We start from the raw sequence: 26011 nt of genomic DNA, 5'->3' as shown, positions 1-26011 counted from the left end.
CATGAAATAAGCATACCTTTTTCTTTCTTTCTTTCTGCATGGTGGCCCTTAAGACTTACCTAGTCGATAGCCAGAAGTTTGCCTGAAGGCATAACGTCGCATAGCAAAAACTCGGTTCGACACGTGCCAATATACCTACCTTCTGAATAGAGTTGGAAGTCATTTTTTTTTAATTTTCATGATTTCATGGAAAGTTATATATATATCTTCGCTTCTGTACTACTACTACTACTTCTACTACTACCACTACTACTTATCTCCCCAAAAGTAAGCAAATCTCCTTTTTGAGTACTTTTTTCATCATATTTTATTGAAAAAAAGTGTTATGAACGATTTAAAAAAAAATAGAAAAATTTCCTTCGGCCGGATTTGAACTCACGCCAAAAGCAATTCTTGCTACTAGCCTACAATGCTAGCGCACACGACCATGAGGACCGATAGCAACAAGCATATGATTTCTGTTATATACATAGATACAGGCTACGTAGCAAGATACGGATAACGCCAACCAATCAGAATCGTGTATTTAGTTACTACTACCGGGAGTACTCTCCCGAGCAAGATCTCAACAACCTAGTCCAAGCTAGAGGTTAACTATGTCAATAAAATTCATTTTAAACGGTTCAGCCATTTTTCGCTATGATAGACAACGTATTTTTAATTTATATACTATGTAGATATACGTTAATAGCATTGTTACTGTCTTTTTTTTAAAGTTATTTATTAATATAAAAATGATGTATTAACTTTAATATTTAACAGTATCATACAAATTCATCGTGCGTATGACGACGTGTCGTCGTCTTCAGGTCTGTTCCGGTCATGCCGGGACACGAGTGTGATTGCGAAATCCGTAACCAATTATCACTGCTTCCAAATACCAGTATAATAATAGGGTATGTTCTAACCCCAACGGGTAGGAACTGACTGTGGTTAGATTTTTTTTCTAAAAACGGAGCTCGATTCTCAGTAGAAGCCTATGGTTTCGAATCCCACGTTAAGCTATAAGTCCATGTCTCATATAGCCTCGCTGCTGAATGGGACGCTAAAGTAAAAGCAACTACTACAACTAATAACAGACATTCTACAAAGAGCTCTGCAGACCATTTTCTTCATAAGAAATATTTTTTTCATATCAAACAGAGCAAACATAAATGTATAATTACAAGGATTCTGTTAAAATCTTCCGAAGTATTCAGAAACCTAAGAAACCAAAAAAAAAAAAAAAAAAAAAAAACCAAGAAACGAAAAAAAAAAGATTTGATGTATGAACTTCTACCAAACATAAGTTCTAGCAAGCAAAGTATTTTTAGCATTATTCAATTTGATCAGTTGCTACATTTGCTAATAAAAATTTGACGTTAAATGTTCTCCCTGAAATATACGCAAAGGATAAAATACTTTTTGAACAAAGATCCGGCTTTAGATTGGTTGATTTATATAAAAAGAGTGAGTTTGTAACGACACAATTACAACACGGGATTCAAACTTGTGTTGCGTTATTCAAGGTTTAAAGTTCTTAACATATTTCAGATTCTATCGAGAATCAAATTCAAGGTGTATATTTCAAGGTGAAGTGTCCCTATCTGTTCAAGAAACTTGTATTTCAGAATCTACTGGCAATATTATTGCTAACTTCAAATACCCTGTATTTCATTCAATTTAGTGTATTATAAAACATTGCTTAGTTCTATTATAAAATTGTTCATAATATTTGTCATATTATTTTCGATATTTTTAAGTATATATATATATATATATATATATATATATATATATATATATATATATATATATATATATAGTTAATTTCATTTCTTTATATAATGAAATGTAATCCCATAGTGACAGTTTGAACAATAATCTCTGTTTTGTTAAGCACTTAAGGATGAGAATTTTATATATAAACGAAAAAAAAACACAATTAGTGATATTTAGTTCCAGAAATAGGGATGATCGAAGTCATTGTGCTGATCACACACAAAACAGCTTAAATCCATTTTTTTGACCATAGCTGATTATGGACTACAATTGAAGATAATTCAATTTATTTTGAGCTGTAATCTTATTCATAGTTCTTATTAACTATCAAATCTAGAAGTTTTACGCATCTAAAATTCTACTTCATTTTTTCGCTTGACAAGAGAAAAATAAATAAATACTTGCAGAATATCGAATCACACCTTGAACTGTAACCATATGTTTCTTTCTACTGGAGTCCTACCTGATCAATAATAAAATAACAATTAAAAGTAACTAGGCGAAGATTCGAACCCGGGTCGCGAGAATGGGAATTCTGCTCGGATCCAATGAGCTACGGAAGAAGCTACACGAATCATCTACGCTATAAGTATATGGCAATAATCGTAAGCTTCACGCTGTGAAAGAACTGTTTTTCCTTTTACGATATTTTTACGATATTTCTATAGTGTTTTAAGTGAACTGCAAACAGATAGATCATGCAGTTATCAATTTGGTTAGGGATTGAGCATTAAAAACTTTTAAAACATTTAATTAAATCGCGATAAGGTAGCAAGGAATGTGTAGCGATTTCATTCTAATAGTAATGGGGAAAAGATAGTATCCCACGGAAAACATGAATTTTCTTATGTGACAGAGAATATATCACTTGGTAGCAGGGGCGTAGCCAGGATTTGAATTCAGGAGGACCGCTGGCTAAATGTTCATTTGGGATGTGTCCGGGGGTTCACCCCGGGAAAAAGTTTAAGTAAAACCAAAAGTAAAATTATAGCATAATTAAACGTGTGATTTTGCCATTTGAATGTAAATTTATGTCCCTTACTGACCAAAAAAAATCTTATGGGCGCAATCTGCTTCCTAAGCCCCGCGTGTGTGCTTCTCCCTGTTCCCAATAGAAAATTTAGTTTAGGTATTTTCTGCAAAACTATTCGCGAGATATAGAATTTCATACTCAGTACTTCTGTTTACTTGGTACGGGAATTCATAGAATTGGAAATAATTCCTTTGTGTAAGTATAATTATGCAGAACAGCGATGAATAAATGTTTTGTGTTGCTTAAAATGTATGCAAATTGTTAGGAAATTTTCTAGAGAGGTGGAAAATATTCTTCTCAGGCTGGGACAACAGTAATTAAGTTAGTGCCAAGGAAAGAAATACTAGAGACGGAGAATTTCCCTAGCTTCCCCCTACAAATAAATCACTGGTCGTAACGAACGCTTTTCCTGACGTATGACCGGCTCTGACTCTGTGTGGCTCCGTGGATGAGTGAGCAAGGGCGTGGCATGGTAATCAAGTGGTTTAGGGTTCGAGTCCGGTTGAGGCCAGTTGGTATTTTTTTCCATTGTTCGTTCCCCATATCTTAAGATGTTTCTCTTCCTCCCTAATCATCTGATGCTCTCAACTGAGTTCTCCACTTGAATTCAACCACTGGTAATGGGATGCTCTCAAGTTCGGGTGAGCTTTTACATGTCTACTTACAAAATCAAAATTTTCGACAAAATATGGATGCTATCCGAACATTTTGTCTCCAATTCTGAATTTGCACATGTGAGTGTATTTCTCCTTCATCATATTTGCATCTCCCGTTCTCCTATGTTGTCAGTTATGAGAAAAGATGGCTTGGGAGCAAGATTTCAAATCATAAAAGCGCTATACCAATGGGCTCATTCTCGCTAAGCATTTGATTAAAAGTATATGTTTTTATACTGTAGGAGGGGAGCATTCGCTCTTCCTAACCCCCCCCCTCCTGAAATGACAGAATATTTATTTAGGTTCTGCAAAGTCATTTCAGATCAAACGACTTAAAGAGAGTTCATTCCAACAGCAACAGGATTGGGCTTTCATTTGTTGTTGCACTTTATCTTCACGAATAGGACAAATATCAAGTAGTATGTTTGGCATAAGAACTAAACATGTAAGATTCATCTCATTTTGGAAAAATGATGCTGTAGACGGTAGTGAGAATTTCACCCAAGTGTACGGGAATTTTCAGTGCCTGGCGATTATGCCACCCGCCTTCTTTTTAAGTTAATTCGGTTGCAATACTTCCCGGCAAATACTTTGGACTCAACTGGTGGAGCACTCTTGCCGTAAATCTCCATATGGCTGTACCATCCAGAAGTGTCCCCCGCTGTACAACCAATGAACTATCCCTTTCGCACAAGATTTAAGTTTTTTTTTTTTTTTAATTTGTCGAGTAGAAAGTAATTTTGTTTAATTTAGCGTTGTATTCCACGAACAGATTAGTATATTGCATCCTGAACATTATACTAACCCGTTAATCTAAACAATACAGCGAGTAGTTTATCAAACAAGGATGAAATCCAAAATGACTCCCATAGGAATGCATAAGGAACCAATTTTTAGTTGTTCATACCTCGTAATCAACTGTATGCATCACCTGTATCAATTAACTCAATTCCTAACATTTAACTCTTTACATCCTGGCAAAAGTCGATGGAGTTTTATCGAGTAATTCTTGAGAGACACATCAACGGACAGACTAAATAGGCAAAGAGGTAAATCAAACTTTAAAAAAAAAGGAATATTTCTTTCTCCATATAAATCAATGGGCTTAAGAATAAGGTACAGGTGCTCAAGACTACAAACTAAAGATTTACCGCCTTATGCAGAGTCGTTTTGACGCATGATTAGAGTCTTACTAAAAACATGATTACTACAGGAAACATATGTTAGTCGAACACTTTAGTATGGCCCTAATCACGTTACAAAACGACTCTGCATAAGGCCCTTATTTACTTGTTGTTGATTGAAGTTTATCACAAAGGTTACATGAGATGTGAACTTACTGTTTAAGGTGGAATCGAAACCACCATAATACATTCAACTATAAAGACTCTTCCACCAGAAATCGAACCCGGGACCCCGTGTATCATAAGCATGCGCGCTAGCTACTAAACCAACGGGGAAGACTGAACTAAAAACATTTCATTTCGTTAGAAGATCCGTGTGAGACTTTCTGCCTGATAATAAGAAAATAATTAAATCTTACGTGCAAATACATTCATAGTGTACATAGATAAGATTGTGCATAGTGCAACAAAGACAGAATCTAGGAAAATAGTGCAAAGATAATGTTAAACTAAATTTTCCAGATTTTCAGTCTAAAAAACCAGGGTATCCTATGAGGATTTACACTAAAAACCGACACCATTGCAATAAAGTCATAATTATACTCTTGCTTTTAGCTGGAATATCAGAATGACTTAAAACATTGATAACATTCAGCAAAAGTGAGTGGCAAAGAGTACATTTTTCTTATTAATTGAATATCCATAGCTAATAGAAGCGATGTTCCTTAAATAATACTCGAAAGATATTAACTTGTGTTATTTAAAAAAAGAAAAAAAAACGGGACATTTGGAATTTGGAATGTTACATTGGGAGACAAATGACGTAAAAGTTGGACGTCTGGAAGCCCTATGCTAAATCCATTAGGTTTCCAAATGTACCGTACGTTAAGTAGATATTCTATTGTGGAACATTCATGATAAGTAAAAAACAGAGTATCAAAACCATAATGAAATGGCCAAACCTATTAATATTAGGAAAATAACGCATTTTCGTACATTATGTCACAGCACCTATGTACGAGAACAAATCAAATATTTTTAAAGTTTGTCCTTCAAAGCTCCAAGCATGTCATTCAGGCGCTCCCTTTTTTTCTTCTTACTAACATCCATCCTGGTAACCTACTTTCACCGCCTCATTGCATTCTTATTTTCTTTTTGCTCATGTTGCATCTGAAGAATGAAGGCAAAGAATAATATTCACAAGATACTTCGAACAACATAGTTCTACTTGAAGTTCTCTACTTTGATTTAGTTTTCTTCAAGAAATATGGAAAGGTGTGTAAACAAAAAGTTCTGTTCAGATTAACTTATTATATTCCGATTATTAATGTTACTTATTATATTGCAAGATTTGTAGATAATTTAAATTCACATTTCTCTCTCTCTCTCTTTTTTTTTTAATGAGGACAATCGATATTTCGCTAAAGCCAATACAAGTAGCATGGTACTCTATAATATAATTATAAGACCTTCCCTCAAAAGTAATACATCAAATTAAAAAAAAAAGAAACAAAGATTTGAAATAAGAAAATAAAAAAGAAATATCCTTAAAATGATGGACATTCTGTCATTTTGCAGCTTGTGTTGGAAGCACCTGATAACTCGTTATTCACAACACTGACTAAATGAAATGGGTTGTGCCTGCACTGCGTTATTGAGTTAAAATTTAAAAAAAAAACTCGTTAAGTGGGGAATTACGCACCCGCTATGGTTAGTTCAAAATGATAAACCTAAGTGAAAGAGCCCTTTATAAATAACAGAGTAAGGTTTCATTTGTGGAATACAACTGAAATATGTACATTTTGTTTAGTGATAACATATTACTACTAGGTGATAATATAAAGCATGATTCTTAGAAGCTGATAACAGGAATCCTGACAGGCCCGTATCCAGGGGGGTCTAGGGGGGCCATAAATTTTCGCTGCCCCACCTAAAATTTTCACGGTGGGCTTGCAAATGAACTATAATGTGGTGATGAGCTATAATATGGTTGGATCGGGACCCCCTAACTTCAGCCAGCCCCCTAACTTCAGCAATATTTCAACACGATTTTTTTTTTTTTTTTTTAGAAGGGTCACTCACTGGTTCAGGTATAAAGTGCCAACCTCTTGTGTAGTAAATCTCTATTTCTATCCCAAGCCACAGGAACCTGTAGTGGGCATCTTACACGTAAGTATTTTCAGAATCATCCCGATTATTTCCACCGTCTTTAATATACCAATATTTCTTATAAACATTTTTGTTCTTTTATTGTATTAGTAATCTTCAACCTATATACCACGTATATTGGACCTTACAGTATCATTTCTCCTATAGAAAGAAATTGATAAACCTAACAAACAAAGTGTTGTAATTAGCAGGTTCAAAGATGATAAATAATTTTAAAACGTCAGAAACATCAGATCGAAATCAGTCAGGAAACATTTATAAGAAAATTTTCATATGAGGTGAAACTGTCGTTAAAAGAATTGCACAGTACGTTCCACATTCACTGTACTTTACAATTTTCCCATACCTCCTTAACTACAGTACCTTCTTTTAGTGTACGCAAATCTTGTTGGAAGCACAACACCCTGGATTAGATGTTTTCCAGCATGGTCTCGTTACTACACAAGGACATAAAGCAATAATAAAAAAGGGATTTTTTTATGTTACAAACAAAATCCTATTATAGACAGGTTTCCCTGAAGGAATAATAAACACTTCTGACCAGACTATATACACACTTATTTATTAAAAACTAAAAAGAAAACTTCTTTAACTTGTTATGTTAAAGAAATGGGGCATGATATAAATTGGGAAGGTGCGCAGGGGCTAGAAAGGGAGAATAGAACAATAATAAGGAAATGGAAGGAAGCATGAAGGATAAAGAAAGAGAAAAGTGAAAAATTAATGAACTTGACAAGTGGACTATTATTAATACATGAGCTATGGGATAAATTATTAGAACAAATTGAAGAAAAAAACAAGACTAGACAGATTTGTATGTAATTTATATCCATATATTTAATATTATACATAGTTTAATATTGTATATAGTTATATATAGTTTTTATACATTGTTATATTTTATATTCTATTTTTTATCTCTATAGTTATTTTTTGTATTGCATTTATAATCAGTTGTATTTAGTATAATCTGTTACTTTTAAAATATATCTAATAGGCATCAAAGGAAGATTAAGAGAAAGTTTTAAACCAATTGGTCAAGTATAAACAACAGATATGTTACAGAGGTTTAGAAAAGATAAACACAGGTGGGAGGGTAATTAAGTCAGGGCATTTGACCGACAGATGACGTTCGGGGAAGTACGTCCAGGTGGCTTCCCTGCAAACAATGAATTTTAGCACTCACTTTAAGTATAAATGTCTATGCTCTGAAGATACCTGTCTCAGTTAGTGTCTGATGAAGACAACGTTAAATTGTTGAAACGTTACACTGTAATTTAGTTTTTAATAAATAAGTGTATATATTTTGGTCAGAAGTGTTTATTATTCCTTTAATGAGTTCCAGAGTCGTGATGGATAGAGTTGCAAGTTTCCCTGATGTCCAATTTCCGCAGTTATTCATTTGGCAATACATGCTCCCACCAATGAAATTATTTCCGTTAGCACTTACCTTCCAAAAGTGGTCCTGATTGTAGCAATCGGTCTTTGATTGTGGTCACCTCTTCGCTATGACTGGAGACTCCAGCAATGTACTGAAGAACGATACGCGCGGCTTCAGTCTTTCCCGCTCCACTTTCGCCGGATACCACAATGCACTGATCTTCATTTCTTTCCCGTAACCACCTATACGCTGTATCTGCTAGAGCGAATCTGAAAGGATAACAAAAAGATTTGATTCTAGGTGGTTATTATTTAACGAATTCAATGCTTTAGAACAGCGATTCTGAAATTGGGGTTGGTTGAAATTAATTAGTAATGGTAAAACAAGACATTTGCTTTAAGTGGAAATATTGTACTATATTCATCAGAATTAGATTAGAAGTTTTAATGATGATTAGAAGCTTTGAAACAATTAAAATCGAACAACTTATAGGGTCTAAATGGTATAAGACTCATTTCAAACTTCCACAATAGTTTTGTTACTCAGATATTTTGTTTTACCAGCTTTCGAGATAAAGAGTACTAAATGCAAAGGTGATTTAAAAATAAAAATAAATAAGGATACTATCTGTGAAAAATGGTTACAAGAGGTACAAATTATATGAAGGATCTGCAACAATACTCATGTTATATTCCATGTATTTTCTGGGAGCGCACTTGAAAATTGTTCCACCCTGAAACATTTGACACTATATGAATGCTACAAACAGAATAAATGTGACACTTAGTGGCACTTCAATCTTCGTACAAATTGAAATCTGTACACTATTAGTACTGTCCAAATCGATTTTTCGGAAGACCGAAAACCGTCCAACTTTTGAAACAGATGAAATTTCAAAAAATTGGTTTTCAAAATTGATTTTCGCTTTTGGGTTTCAAAATTGGTTTTCGTTTCTCGGTTTTCAGAATCAGTTTTCAGTTTCGGTTCCCGAAATAGGTTTCTGATTTCGGTTTTCAAAATGGATTTTCATTTTTGGTTTTCAAAACCGATTATAAGTTTCTGGTTTCAAGAACAACATTTTATTTTTGGCTTCCTTTCTTCATTGTACAAATGTTATTTAAGGTGAATGTGAACGAAAACAATGAAAAGAAGTGGGAATAATAAACAGAAATAATATATTTTTCTACAATCGGTTGCCTGAACGTGTTTAATTAGTACTACAAAATGGATATACAGTAGTAATGTTGTACAACACACAAACAAAATACATGTATGTAATATGCATCGTATGCACATTCCTTGCATGAAAGGCGGCTATGAGACTCACCTCCAGTAGGCGAAAGCACATTAGAACGTAGTAGCTGCAGATACAAAATATTACCTACACCCCGACATATGAAATTGTATTTTCATGAAAAGATATTGTCAGAATACGGCAAAAAGGAAATAAATAAAATAAAAATAAAAAGGGCAAAAATCTGGTTCGAACACATATCGTCTGATGGATAGTCATATACTTATTCCTATTTCGTACCGAGCAATGGCAATCCTTCGCTATTAGACGCTTGTTTTTCCAACTGCCGTGCATGTTGCCTGCCGCCGAAACAAGGTCCCAGAAGTTAAATGTCATATGATATTTTCGTCTTCTTTTTAACTCTAGCATTAGCCCTGTTGACCAAGGAGGCGAGTTTTAGAACACCCAATGTAGGTCTACCTAGGTATATGGTAGAATTCTGTCACTTTACCTGAAAATTCTTATGCTAAGTTAATGATGCACTGACTGAACCACGGCCGCTCAGTATGTAATTAATGTGTGTGTTATTCTTCTTTATTTAGCAAAGCGCATTAAACACGAATAAGACCTGAAAATTTTAATGACCACTATACTGCCCCCTAAAACAATTCTAGCCATGCTACTGTTTGAATGATTGTTCTCTGTTCATACACAAAATCTTGGTAAATTAATTCTAAAAATGTCAACTGTAAGATAAGTTAACAGTTCGATTATCCAGTTTCATGTATTTTTACGTGAACTAGTTAGTTACACGAATAAAGAAGGAATACATTAGAAACAAGGTTCTAGAAAATATCTATATAGTTATCGTACAGGCTAAAGGAAAAGGATAAATAATGAAAGGAAATGATTATGAAAGAATTGGTGGAATGGGAATGTGGGAAGAGGCAGGAGAACCTCGAGAAAACCTACGGACACAATGTTGCCCACGTCAGACACACATAACTGGGATTGAACCAGAGTCTCCTCACACCAGAGGTGAGCACACTACAACTAAGCCACCGTGTTCCAAAAAGCTTTGTGAATAAGAACATAAATAAAAGCACAGCAGTGGAAGTACTATGAACATATGATGATTTAACATAACTTATTTTTAAAAGTAAGTGACAAATCCAAGCTCATTTTCTGGTGGAAAATAATTCAACATAATCGTTGAAAAAAAAGAAACTACGGACGTAGCATCGTGCCGAGTGTGAGAGAAATACAATATGTCTAAAATTACGTCATATTTTCCTCTGTACACCAATATAGAGAGTGTAGAAGCAGTCTTTTTCGCTTCAATTCGCTTTGAGAACACAACTTTAATTAAACCCTCTCTGCGGTAGTTTAATCCACGTTGTTGACATTCTCTGAGTCTCTGAATGGGCGATGTGCAGGATGAATTTTTGCCCAAGAGGAAAGGATAACTGTATATTAAGTGGGTAAGCAACAGAAATAAGAGGAGAAGGGGGTTATGTGTCATCGGAGAAAGCTTTGCCTTTTGTAACAATTTCCTTCGCTTTTAAAATCTACTTTTTTGTTAGATATGTGAGAGTGTACCGTACTTGACTTCCTCAACACTTTCTGTGGTGAGGTGTAACAAAAGCGAAAACACGAAAAGCATTTTCACTTTTTTCTAGGAGAAAAAAGGATGGACTTTTTCGTTACGGTTTTTTATGTTTGAAATGTTGTTACGAAATAGAATAAATATGTTTAGAAATGAATGTGAAAAATCGTACAATCAACTTTAGAGCAGAGCCTAAAGCGCCGTCAAGAAACAAATTCTCTATGTCGTATAGGTGATAATGAAGTAGTTCATAGATACACACATATATACACGTATACATGATGTTTCGAAACAACACCGACAACATTTGGGAGGTAATTCCTGACAATAAAATAGAACAAAAAGCATAGACCAGACCAACCTAGGTGCAGAAACTCGTCATTTCGGAGTTATAGACTGCCGAAGACGAAAAAATGAACTTTAAAGGTTCATAGATCAGTACTATGGGACCTACCGTAGTTGGATCAAGGCTTCACTTAAGAACCAGTATGTGCTCTATCCAAATATCCATGTTTCAGAATCCTAAGGTACTCATGCATTAATGTTTATAGAGGTAGTTGATAAGTACTTCACATTATATGCCCATAGGCAAACTCCCTCTATAAAAATTATTGCGTGAGTATCTCAGGATTCTGAAACATGTACTGTATTTTTGGATAGTGCAGATATTAGTTCCTAAGTGAAGTTTTGACCCGACTACAATAGGTCTCATAGTATTGGAGCTATTTACCTTTAAAGTTCATTTTTTCATGTTTTCGGTAGCCTAACCTCCGAAATGACGGATTTCTGCACCCAGGTTGGTCTGGTCTTTACTTTTTGTCTTATCTCGGTGTCGGGAATCACTTCCCACATTTTGTCGGTGTTGTTTTGAAACACCCTGAATATAACATTTTCAAGTATTAAGATAAACTGTGTCCATTTCGTAAATGGCCCCCCATACGGACAACTTTTCTAAATGCAAGTTTACTAACAAGGCAGGGTACCTCGGTATAACACGCCGATTTTGATAAGATTGCACAGACATACAGATCATCAAAAAAGAAGCGACACGTATTTTTTTATATCGACCAACAAGCGTATTGAAAGGGTCAAATAGGGACATAAAAATGGGGTCAAAATGAGATTTTATGCAATATAGCGAGAACGAGAAGAGATATCGAGAAAGGTTAAATGTACGAAATACTACCCATAGTTGACGCAAGCCATTGAGGTAGAACTTACCCATGTGAAGAAAGCAGAACATCCGGAAATGGACCAATCACGTTTACAACATTGTCATAATGTGCTACAGAAATGAGTGAAGAGGGTGGCAAGGAGCAGGAAGAAAGAAAACACGAAAATGTAAAATACGTGTTTTTGCTTTGGGTGCATACGTTATCCATATGCGAAAGAGACGCAAATTTATCTCACTGCACGAAGATTCATCTCTACAAGACTGAAGGATGCAAACGCCGTTCGTATAGACAGCCAGTGAGACAATACTGCACAGTGGCTTGCATATATTGCGCAATGGGAGCAACGGTGAGATACATATTGGAAACGGGAATGTTTGTAGCTAGTAACACACACACACACACACAAAATGCATTGCACAGTAGAATGTAATACTGTGGTCCACATGTAAGATAAAGAGCAACAGCAATATCAGTTCTACGCATGAGTATCTACATTATATCATGAAATTACGCGTACATATGTACGTACAACATAAAAGTCAGCAGAGGTGTATGCTGAAAACAAGACGCTCACTCCTGATAAGTAGCACAAAAATGATATTTCAGGAAGAAATCGTCCAAACAAAAACAGTATTTGCACCACGAACACTTGATGATGGATGGGTTCTGGCACTCTGCTTCTTCGCAGACCAATGACGTCAACTGATGAAAACAAAACTCCACTGGATTTGGAAAATAATCTGGTCGTGATGAAAGATATCCAGAACAAAACCATGCGTATTGGAATAGATGTATGTACCGTGGAGATGAAAGTTGATTATGCACAAGGGGTTGAAGTTTCATTATATTGTCTCTGCTGTATAGATTGATGTTGAGTTGCTGAAGGCGTACCGCATCAGATACTTTGCGTACGAAGTTCTTCCAAATTCTGAAACCATACACATCCAGAGGTTGTATTAACCCAGTTGTGTGTGTAGGTATCGTCATAATGTTGCACTGTTTGTCCTGTGGCATTATTGTTGCCAAGTCGGATCGATCATAACCCGTCCACGAGTCGACTAACAGTACCGTTTGCTCATTGACTTGTGGAAGGAACACTGATTGGAACCACGTCTTAACGATCTGTTTTGTCACTTTCCCAGATGATGATGCACAAATATATAAGTTTTGTGGGCGGAACATTGTTTGCTGAATCCGTGGCCCAAACGTACCATGAAGTTCTTTCAAGACTATGAGCATGGGCGACAGCAATCTTCCACTGGCAGATATAACAGGCTGTATTGTGTAGCTATGTGTGATGGCAGGTAGAGATTGCATTGTTGCTGTAATATGCTTCTCGCCTCGCAAAGCCAGAGAGCGTCCAGAGTGAAATTCTAAAGCAAAGCCACTCTGATCTGTGTTATATACGTTATCCTCGCCATGAGCAGTAATGAGTGATTGTACATTTTGGACGAAGGTTTTAGCGCTTTCGTGCACTTGTGTGGCCTTCGCTGTAATGCTATGTGTTACAAATTTTGTAACTTTGCGTGAGACGATACCGTGACGTGTTTTAAAGCGCCATAACCATTTCTTCGAAGCTTTGAAATTAGCAACGGCTGTTGTTTGGTTTGCTTCTAACGCCCAACGTTGCAAGTCTGTGTCATGGACAATTAAATGCCGCTGTTTTGCTGTCGCAAATTTTTCATACACAGTTCGGTCTATCACGTTTAGCTTTTCACGTTTGGTTCCACCTTCTGTGATCTGTTTCTCCCATCTATATAGATCTGTTCTGCATTTGACACGCTTGAAGTGTTTCTGTACAGATTTCCAGGACATCTTTCTCTTCTTCCCTCGTTTCCAAAACGATACTGCCTTCCGCTTATATCCCATGTCCACAATATCTCTGCTCTTGACTCCAGTTGTATGTACGTTGGAGGTCGTTGGGCCATCCCACTCATCCATCTCATCTTCACTTGCCATACTTGGGATGTCTGATCTATTGCTGCATAATAGGTCTTCTTCAATCTCAACATACATGTGCCCATTCGTCTTGAAACTTTCTAGGATGTTAAAAATATAGTCCTTGAGCTCCATTTCCGTTACCGTTCGTGGTGTCCGGACATATTGTGTTGCCTGATATGCCTCCACTAGCATATCCACCACATTCAGGGGATTCACATAGACCATCTTGCGACCACAAACGTCACAAGCCTACTTACACCTCACCTGAATTTTGTTACACACGCACAAATACGCACAAGCACACACCACCAGTTACACAACAATCAAATACCACTCCAGCTACCACACTGTCCAATGTTCACCACTAGGTCTCACAAGCAGTTAAACGTCGCCTTGCTTGTCTTGTTGAGAATAGTACCTGTGAAAGACACAAATGCACATACACTATGCTGGCTCTACACCTCGCGTTTGGCAACTTTGTATACTCAAACCAGCTCGTATTGCATACGCCGCGTCCAATACTCTCACTGTTAAAACTGATTTTGTGTACAACGTCAACTTGCTCTTTCTTTCCTTACAGTACCTGCACCTGTCATAATGTGCTACGTCATCTGACCTCGTATTCCTTCATCTATTAGTCGTTTCTACCACTCAACTTGAGGTTTTGATCTTATATGCAACCCGCTGTGCAGTACTGTCTTGCTAGCTGCCTATACGAATGGCGTTTGCATCCTCTTGCGTGTAGAGATGAATCTTCGTGCACTGAGATGAATCTGCGTCCCTTTCGCATATGGATAACGTATGCACCCAAAGCAAAAACACGTATTTTACATTTTCTTGTTTTCTTTCTTCCTGCTCCTTGCCACCCTCTTCACTCATTTCTGTAGCACATTATGACAATGTTGTAAACGTGATTGGTCCATTTCCGGATGTTCTGCTTTCTTCACATGGGTAAGTTCTACCTCAATGGCTTGCGTCAACTATGGGTAGTATTTCGTACATTTAACCTTTCTCGATATCTCTTCTCGTTCTCGCTATATTGCATAAAATCTCATTTTGACCCCATTTTTATATCCCTATTTGACCCTTTCAATACGCTTGTTGGCCGATATAAAAAAATACATGTCGCTTCTTTTTTGATGATCTGTATGTCTGTGCAATCTTATCAAAATCGGCGTGTTACACCGAGGTACCCTGCCTTGTAAGAATACTTCACTCGATGCGCGCTCATGTTTTATTTCATCCTTTTGTTTCCAGTCATTTGTGATTGCTTACAGAAATGCGTTTTGGTGTTTTCACACAAGGTATTTTGGGTACAATCACCAGCAAAATTCGCATGCACGTTCTATACATTTTGTTAATCACTTCGGAATCTTCCGCAATCTGTGAATCACTTCGGAACTTCGGAATCTTTCAAGGAGCTTTATAAATTTTAATTCTGTTTTCATTGACATAAAGAGAACAATTCTGTACACAACAGCTTTCTGTAAACTGTATACCAGTAGATCAATGCGTTTGGAAATTATTGAGAAAAGAATATGTATGGTATGTATATCAGTTTTTGTCCAGGAGCTGTAAGGAAGTACTAGAAAACCAATCTTATCCAACCATGTGACGTCAAACTCAAATTGCCTTTTATCACCAATGACGAAAGTCGAAAATATGAAAATAAACTAGTTCGACCGACCGGTAACGCGAAACGACGTAGAAAATTAACCCAAAGAAAACTTGTCGCACTTTTTTCATAACTATGAAATAGGGTTTATTTCTTGGACTATGCTTTGATAGGTGCTGCAAGTAATGATATAACTAATGTTATGTAGTTAGTATATGATACAAAAGAATTCGTGGATTTCCAGCTTTGTGTATTATCACATGAAAATATGTAATTATGTAGTATCTTACTAAGCATATATTATTTTTTAAAAAATAAGAAATTTATGCTTGTTGAAAAAGCAGTTTCTTTAAACATATCATACCTTTAGGTCTAATTAACTCACTCCTATCAGAAGTCTGGGAAAAGTGGAAGTAAAAAAAAAAAAAAAAAAAAAAAGTACATGATTTTGTAGTATGGAATACATTTCTCATTGCTCTGTTATCCTGACATAAATGAGACTGGAACTCACTGCAATAACAATAAAAAGAATATTTGAAATCAAGCTGCAAACAAGATTTCCGAACAGATTTATATGCAATTTATATTCACATTTCTCTCATGTAGGCCTATATCAAGTTTGGAAAAAATGTACTTCTCATAAACTTTTTATCTTCTAACAGTTCACTATGTTAGTGTACTTTCCTATTAATAATATTCTTCATTTTTCTTAATGAACTACTCATTTTCTGTTATGCAATGTTTTGACTACAAGAGCGAATATTATTTATAATTTTACTGATTCGTTTCCTTTTTTCTGTTTCTTTCTTACTCCTGTTTACTATTAACGTTAAATCGATCAAGAAACTAACAACAACGGCAATAAGACTTACAATGTGCTGATCATACATTTGGTAACTTAAAATCATCGGTTAGTCATCTAAATTCCTTTGAGGTAAGGCAGTTTAATTGCCTTTTTTTTTTAACGTTTCCATTTATCATATTAACGCTACCAGTGCTAAGAGGAATGTTTTGTTAATAGAACAACAAACCCTATGCTGCTTTTATCATATCATGTATTTCGATTTTTTTTTAATAGTGGTCTTGAATATCTTCAACATAGTAGGCATAGATATTATTCCAACTGGGTTTTATTTTGTGTTGTGAGATATGAATTCCATTTTGATACGGCAAAACTTAATCCTTTAATGAGATAATCGCATCCATAGCAGAACACATAGAACAATTAATTTAATCTCTTTGATATTTTTCTCCCTCTACTCCAGCAGTCTGTGAATTAGAATTATATTTAAATTAAGAGAAACACACACATATGTATATATGACAACAGATAGTTTGATGTATGCGTGTGGTATAATTAGACTTAATGCTCAATGCAATGTGTGATAGTCCCATAAAATTTTACAATTAAGTCTAGAGGTCAGAATATGGGCATTCTGACCTTGAGAGCATTGCTTCTGTGATACATTGCTAAAGCTCATCAACTGCAGCCAGAGACAGTTTTTAGCATATAATCAGAAACTAGATGTGTTCAATCGTCCAGAGCTAAGGTGAATGAATGCACTGGCTAAGGAAGCGGTAGAATATAATGCCCTTCTAGCAAATGAAAGAGATTGTTTGTGCAATAAAACCCATTATTTTTATAATTGATCCAAAAAAGAAATAGCTCACAGAACAACTCTTCAAAACCGTTTTGAATGACTCAATACAAAAAAAAAAAAAAAAAAAAAAAACTAATTAGAATAAATTGAAGTAGAATACGAAACGGAAATTATTATTATTATTATTATTATTATTATTATTATTAAAAAATATAGTTTGCAACATGATCTGAGAACACGAAAAAATAATGCTAAATAAAAGTCATTATAGGCCTTATGCAGAAACATTCTGAAGCGTGATTAGTGCCATACTAAAGTGTTCGACTAACATGTGTTTTATGCAGTAGTCAGATCTTTAGTATGTCGCTAATCATACATCAAAACGACTCTGCATAAGGCGGTATAAGTTCATAGTGTAAAGACCATGAGACTTTCGTTTATCTTTCTTATTTGATTTGATATCCTTTGGTCTTACAGTGCATGCAATGTCTTTCACTACGTTGATTCTAGCAATAAAAGTATAGAAAATAGGAGCTAGATATCGTACAACAATAATTGAAAAAAGAAAGAAAGAATCAGCAAAGAAAATTCTATCTTCAACTTACAGAAGCAATGCTGGAAATAGAATGTACGAATTTAAATATTTTATTGAATACTCTTATTTTGTGTCAATTCAAACGTGGTTGGAAAGTTATTCTTCCTACAAACCATTGCTCATGTCCGCGTGCTTCCCTGTTACATTATAATGAGCAAATTTACGACTTTTGAATGTATTATATTGTAGTTTTCAGCTTTACGTCCTTAGTTTATATTCTCTAGACAAAAGGAAACGAAAAATTAATAATGAAAAGACAGTATATAGCACCCATACTCTAAGCAGGATTCGAAAAATGAAAATGAAATGAAATCTTTAAGTTTTACGTCTCACGGTTATGCCGGTTAAACTAAAGGAGACAGTGATGATGAGAGATAAATTAAATGGTGGAATGAAGAAAGTGGGAGGAAACGGGAGAACCCCGGGAAAACCCTTGAGCACGGTGTTTGTCCACTACAAAGTCCACACGGTGCGAGCTGGGATCGAACCACGGACCTCAAGCACCGGAGGTGAACGCTCTACCACTGAGCCACCGCGCTCCCTAAGCGGGATTCGAACCCGCGACATCCGTGTCTTTCGATCGCCACCTAATATTTCGAACCACTCGACCTACAAGCATGTCCTTCTAAAAATTATAATCTAGCGTTCAGCATAATTCTGATTTGCAATTCTAAATATCAACTGACATTCTGCAACTGATCACACAAAATTAATCATACAAAAGAAATTACTTTTTCACATGGGAATTATTAAATTGGATCTTTAGCGGCTGCAATGATTCGAAGTAAATGTCTTCAGCGAACGAATTCAGCATCACCAATTGAAGTTTAAAATTACTATTATGTATTTTATCAACATTGATCAAAATCAGTATCGATTATATTTTCATGGAATATTTTCTGTATTTTATCTCGATCTGAAAGTATTTGCTGAAAGAATAACAGAGGAGAACTGTGGATTAGTAATAAAACAATCACATCTCTTATTCAGGTTCCAGTTTCGATTCCAAGCACAAGACTGTATAGTTAATGGATATCATTATATGAATGTATAATGGATATCTTGATGTCCGAATATTTTATAAGAACAATGTCATGTATTCGACAACGTTCTAATTATTCTACGAATTATTGTTTCATCAATCCTGTTCTACCAGTTTACCAGACTAGTGGCTTAATCGCAGATTAATGAATTTCCTTCATTTACTTAAATGTGAAAATTTGCACTATTTAAGAAAAAGGATTGAATGTTACCAAAATGAGAGTGCTGTCTCGAATGTGTGAGATAACAAGAAGAGAAAGATCGAGGAAAATGAGAATAAGTTGAACAACCAAGGTTTTAGAGATATCTAAGAAGATCCCATAAAGAAGGCTGCAGAGGTACGGCCATCTAATGAGAAGAACAGACGACGGTTGGGGGGAAGAAAAAAGGGCCCGCGAGATTTTAACTGATTCTTGTAGTACTCGACGAGAGAAATCGAATAGTGAAGGAATTTTCAAAATCGGCGCAGACAAACATGAAGAAAATCGCATTTTCATGTACCGGTTCAAAATGGGGAAGGAAATAGCATTTCGATGTACCGGTTCAAAATGGGGAAGAAAAAAGGGCCCGCGAGTTTTTAACTAATTCTTGTATACTCAGCGAGAGAAATCGATTAGTAAAGGAATTTTGAAAATCGGAGTAGGCAAACATGGAGAAAATCGCATTTTCATGTACCGGTTCAAAATGGGGAAGAAAAAAAAGCCCGCGACTTTTTAACTGATTCTTGTAGTACTCGGCGAGAGAAATCGATTACTAAAGGAATTTTCAAAATCGGCACAGGCAAACATGGAGAAAATCGCATTTTCATGTACCGGTTCAAAATGGGGAAGGAAATCGCATTTTCATGTACCGGTTCAAAATGGGGAAGGAAAAAATCACAGGCACAAGGATCAGTTAAAAACTAGCGGGCATTTTCCCCCCATTTTGAACCGGTACATGAAAATGCAATTTTCTCCATATGATCTTGAAGCTTTGCTGGCGTCTACTATTAATCCAATGTTCTCGGGATTGCTGCCAGAGTAGGTGTTGCTGTGCTGAGCTTTCGTTACCATACAGCGGCAACATCTTCAGAGCTATGTGTTGAAGTGTGCTGGTCGTACAGATTATATAGTGGTCTATAAGAATCGCTGTGTTCCTATTGGTTGTTTATGTTGGCCAATGGCATGCTCTGATTTTGCTGGTGGAAACTGCTCTCTGATTGGCTGATGGTTCTTTTCGTACTGAGAAGCTGGAACCAGATGTCAGGTAGATGATAACCTTCGTCTCTGTTGATGGATGGCTTGTATGTACGGATGAATAAAGATTCATGTATTTTCCTGTCCCAGAACTGTTTACATTTCTTTAGTACTTCAATTTGGTCCCACATGGCCGTATGATTGTATTGTATGCAGTGTTCGGCTATTGCAGATTTTTCGGGTTGTTTAAGTCTGGTGTGTCGCTGGTGTTCTTTCATTCTGTCTTCAATATTCCTTCCTGTTTCACCTATGTAAGTGGCGTTGCATTCACAGGTGATCCTATAGATGCCTGGTGTCTTTAATCCCAATGAGTCTTTTGCACTTGGTAGTAATGGGGTTAAAGACACCAGGCATCTATAGGATCACCTGTGAATGCAACGCCACTTACATAGGTGAAACAGGAAGGAATATTGAAGACAGAATGAAAGAACACCAGCGACACACCAGACTTAAACAACCCGAAAAATCTGCAATAGCCGAACACTGCATACAATACAATCATACGGCCATGTGGGACCAAATTGAAGTACTAAAGAAATGTAAACAGTTCTGGGACAGGAAAATACATGAATCTTTATTCATCCGTACATACAAGCCATCCATCAACAGAGACGAAGGTTATCATCTACCTGACATCTGGTTCCAGCTTCTCAGTACGAAAAGAACCATCAGCCAATCAGAGAGCAGTTTCCACCAGCAAAATCAGAGCATGCCATTGGCCAACATAAACAACCAATAGGAACACAGCGATTCTTATAGACCACTATATAATCTGTACGACCAGCCGCTGTATGGTAACGAAAGCTCAGCACAGCAACACCTACTCTGGCAGCAATCCCGAGAACATTGGATCAATTTTCTCCATGTTTGCCTGCGCCAATTTTGAAAATTCCTTCACTAATCGATTTCTCTCGTCGAGTACTACAAGAATCAGTTAAAATATCGCGGGCCCTTTTCTCTTCCCCTAACCCAAACGATTATTTGGTCAGAAGACTGATGATAATGAATGTGGATGTGAAGAAATGTAGAGGGATACGAAGGTGGAATGATAATGATCATGCAGTAAACTATTACCCATGACTAAATCTTTTATAATGGATTAAACATTTAAGAAGATAAAATATACGATTGAATCAATTTTTGTTTGTTTGCTTGCTTGTTCTGGAAAGCAATACAAGTAGATCATTCTTAATTAAAACAATAATTCAAATTAAAGCCTCCATACATACGTATACAGTACGCACGGTAAACAAAGATACGTACACTCATGTCCAAAATTATTGTCGCATGTCTATAAGTATGTTATAGGAATATAATTTGATAACGAATTCACCCGATATTTCTTATAATGTTAGTATTTATAATCGGCAAAGACGTGTGGCAAATTTAATCTCAAAACAGCAGTAAATGAGAACAATAAAACGAAAATAAAACTTCCTTGTCTATTTAGCAACATTTTGTTTTACTCATTCTAATTTTCTATTTATAATTGTTTTCCTATGAAATTTGCCTCAAATATACATTTTCTGATTATACACATAGTATCAGCATTAAAAGTTCCCTGCAAAATCATTATCAAATTATATTCTTACAAGAAGGCAGTTATAGATATGCGATAATCATTTAGGACATAAGTGTACATGCAGTTTCTATTTCTTATCTCCATACTATCAGAGCTCTTGGAACTAATATCATATTTACAACGAGATACTTTGTATCGTTTAATAATTACCTGTACCTTGGGCAGAAAGTGCTCATACACAAGCACTATACCTGATATAGTGTTAATTTAAAAATAACAAAAGAAGAATGTTTTTAATATATGTAAGAAATATACATTATTGTATAATTAGTTGCTATGTAGTTGTTTATAGTTACCTAACAAACATGTACGATTGGAAGGCAGTCTATGTGCATATTCGTTCATAGAGAATCAACGAATAAAACTGTTTAATACGTATCACCGTTTTGTAATTTCAGTATAAAAGGTGAGAATACAAGTAAATGTACTCACAGAAGATATTTTGAGGTGTGAATAATTACTACCACAAAAATTTGACTTAAATTATTAGCCGAACCAGGTTAACGATTACCTTTGGTAAGCACGTTATAAAAATTTTGGTTTACCTCACCCGGGAACTTGTAAATTCAATTCCCGAAGTTAAGTAAGGGTGAATTTACTTCTGCAAAAAAGTTAATGACTACGAACTTGACAAGACTGAGAAGTGGTAGAATAATCTCAAGAAATATGAACGGGGAAACAATGGAAAAAGAAATCAGTGATAGTGATAATGGTGAACAAAGTGCAGCACCAGGAATGACACTAGAAGACCGAATATTACTACTCTTACAACGGCAAGAACAAAGCCGAAAAGAAGATATGGAACGGCAAGAACAAAGCCGAAAAGAAGATATGGAAGCCATAAAGCAGACGATGGAGCAGAAGTCAGATGAGACGAAACAATTTATTCTTCAGGCGATGAATGACATCACCTCGCAGTTTGACGAAAAGTTAAAAAGAATATCTGAGGATTGTCAAGATAGTCACAGCCATCTAATCCAAGAAGTCAGTGGTGTAAAAAGGGATTTAGAAGCAATAGAATCTTCTGTACGTCAACAAAAAATCCAGGTCACGGATAACTCCAATCAGATACGTGCGAACACGCAGTTGATAGCTATCTTACAAGAGGAAATTAGGACACTACAGATCAAGGACAACACGTACCCCAACAACACGATTAATGATCGTGTGGAATTCCCTTGTTCGCCAGAGATGACCTCGCCTTCACCCGTATCTGATGAGGACATTATTTTGGAAGAAAATCATCCGAGGAGTTCAGATGGGCGGAAAAGAGACGGTGTAACTACACATCACACCATAGATAGGAATTGTCACTCAAAGAAGAACACGGAATGATAAAAAGAAGTTAAGCGTAAAGATGAGTGAAATACGTGCCATGAGTAAGTTCAGTGGTAAGTGTAATGAGAATGCTACTTCTTTCCTAGAAAAATTTCAGGACGAGTGCAATATAATGTGTATAGATAGATCACAATATATGAAATTAATCCCTCATTTATTACTCCCACCATGTTCTTTATGGTTTAAAGCAGTACGAGATCACGTTAGTACGTATGAGGAGTTTAAAGCAGCGCTAATCGCAAATTATGAAAATGACTTTTTGCTTGCAAATAGAGATGCCACGATTAGAAACCAACATTTCAATCCTCGTTTGCACAAATCCGTTGTCGAGTTTGTTGTAAATACATACAATGAATTAAAAGTCGTAAATCCATTGCAATCAGAATCTAGAATCATAGCATCAATTCGAAATTTGTTACCGTTCAAGTTACAACAGATCCTGTTTTCTACACAGTCTATGAGTTTCAACCACTTATTAATGCTTGTTCAATGTTATGAAACTCAATACCATGCTCTGAATCAACAAGCAGGAGTAGGTAAAAGTAAAAATAATTCAGATCATTTTGTACCTGTTCGGAATCTAAATATCCGTAGTGTGAACGATACGGAGCACAACATAAATCGAGTGAATTTAAGCAATCAGAACGAGCAAAATAGGCAAAGATATGTTGGTAATCAACCTAACCTAATCAATCGTGACAATAATTATGTCAGATCACTCAACCGAAGTAGACACAAAAACAATCGAAATACATGGCGAAATTCTAGAAATGCTGCAAATCCTATGTATAGACATTATCGTTGTTCAAGAGATGGCACTTCATATCAAAATCAAAGTCATGACGCAATTCATGTACAAAATAGTACGGAACCTAATCATGATTGTGCAGTACAATGTACTTTATTAGAATCATATGCAAATACGAATTTAAGCTGATTACAGTTGATGAAGTAAGGGTTAAACCCATATTAGCTATAGATTTTCATGAACATTTATTTTATTTTTATTCAATTTAATTTTCTTTAATTCTCATTAACCAATGATAATTTTCAAATGATTTTAATTCTCTCTTGTTAATGTGAAGAATTATAACTCGATTTGTAATTGATTAAAGGCAAAGGTTATTTATATTATATAGATTTGTGTTGAGAATTTGTTGTCAAAGATTATGTTAAGAATAAGGTTCATTCTATTAAGCTATTTATCCGACGACTGTCTTTATGCGCTACCTTACATAGTACTCGAATAAGATTCTTCTATATTCTGACGCTTTATTGATACAATGTATATTTTAAAACATCATCTAATGTAGTTATTATATAATGCGCCCTGGAAAGATCAAACATTTTTTCCTTTACATCACCGTTTGTAATAATGATTGAAACTGTTAATCATTGAGATTTATGTTTTAAAAGGTAATTTGCCTTTTACCGATTTTGACTTCGCACCCTTCATTGATTAGATTATTAAGCGACCACGTTTTTATAATAAAAGATAAATGATAATGGAAGGAAAGATTTATTATAAATGTATTTATATATATGAAGCTTAATGAAGATATATACGAGGGTCGATCAAAATGTAAAGAACATAAGTAATGTAATACCATTATTGTAAACGGACCAGTGGTTCTTAAATATAAAAGCCAAGCTCGCTTGTAACTTTTATATTCAGTCCCATCGTCGGGCGACATTTTTATACAACGAGATACTTTGTATCGTTTAATAATTACCTGTACCTTGGGCAGAAAGTGCTCATACACAAGCACTATACCTGATATAGTGTTAATTTAAAAATAACAAAAGAAGAATGTTTTTAATATATGTAAGAAATATACATTATTGTATAATTAGTTGCTATGTAGTTGTTTATAGTTACCTAACAAACATGTACGATTGGAAGGCAGTCTATGTGCATATTCGTTCATAGAGAATCAACGAATAAAACTGTTTAATACGTATCACCGTTTTGTAATTTCAGTATAAAAGGTGAGAATACAAGTAAATGTACTCACAGAAGATATTTTGAGGTGTGAATAATTACTACCACAAAAATTTGACTTAAATTATTAGCCAAACCAGGTTAACGATTACCTTTGGTAAGCACGTTATATATTTTAGAAGTTAGGTACTTTTTTTCTTAAAGCGCTGATTTCAAACTTCTATCAATTTTATATAAAGTATGTCACATTACAACTGTATTACCTAATAAAGAATATAAATAGTGAATTTTGTATACTGCATATAACAATAATTTTAAACGTTTAACTGAATGGAAAGATATTTTGATCAACGCTTATAACATTAATGTAAGACCAACCACGCAATTTGATTGCCGGTAGAGTTAAGAACAACAGACAAAAATATTACGCCTTTACATAGTCAAATGTAGAAAGCACCTGGTAATAATTATGTGCTCCTCATCAAATGTTATAAGATATATCAACTGATCCAATCACTATGACCAGTGTATAAATATTGATTTTCGCAGTTACGAAATGTCGAAGAAACGGAAACCTTGCGCTAACTATCACTTGTACACATCTCATCGCATGGAGAAGTATATATAGAATTACACGGGAGTATGTTAACTGTAGCAGTATCCAGTTTCAATAGTAGAAAGGAACTCATTTTAAAAAGCTGATTAGCTGCAAATAAAAGATTGAAATATGGTGATGAAGTGCAATACATGGACAATGATTGATTATAGGCAAAACACATTGACAAGCTAAGTGATTGATTCACAACCTAATTCAAAGTGGAGATAAAATACTGGAATTAACTTACAAACTCTTCAACGGTTTCTTCAGTAAAATAGTGACATCTACAGAGAGTACTAAGAAGCAAATATATTAATTTATACGACACTAATGATGCATTACGTAATTGTTCATAAACATATTTCATACTTGTAACTGAGATTG

At 35.3% G+C, this 26011-nt stretch overlaps 1 protein-coding gene across 1 annotated transcript in view; it reads right to left on the bottom strand.

The window, feature by feature from the left end:
• The window catches only part of Myo95E (Myosin 95E), a 1268077-nt gene that overhangs the window by 442674 nt on the left and 799392 nt on the right, over nt 1-26011 (bottom strand). Inside the window, exon 4 of the mRNA XM_081748709.1 lies at nt 8194-8393. Coding sequence (XP_081604835.1) covers nt 8194-8393 — 200 coding nt within the window. The remainder of the gene's footprint in view (nt 1-8193; nt 8394-26011) is intronic.

The sequence above is a fragment of the Thermobia domestica genome, chromosome 2 (genome assembly GCF_964235325.1).
Source record: "Thermobia domestica chromosome 2, izTheDome1.hap1.1, whole genome shotgun sequence".
In the NCBI taxonomy this organism is placed as follows: domain Eukaryota; kingdom Metazoa; phylum Arthropoda; class Insecta; order Zygentoma; family Lepismatidae; genus Thermobia; species Thermobia domestica.
This window is presented reverse-complemented; position numbering and strand designations above follow the sequence as displayed.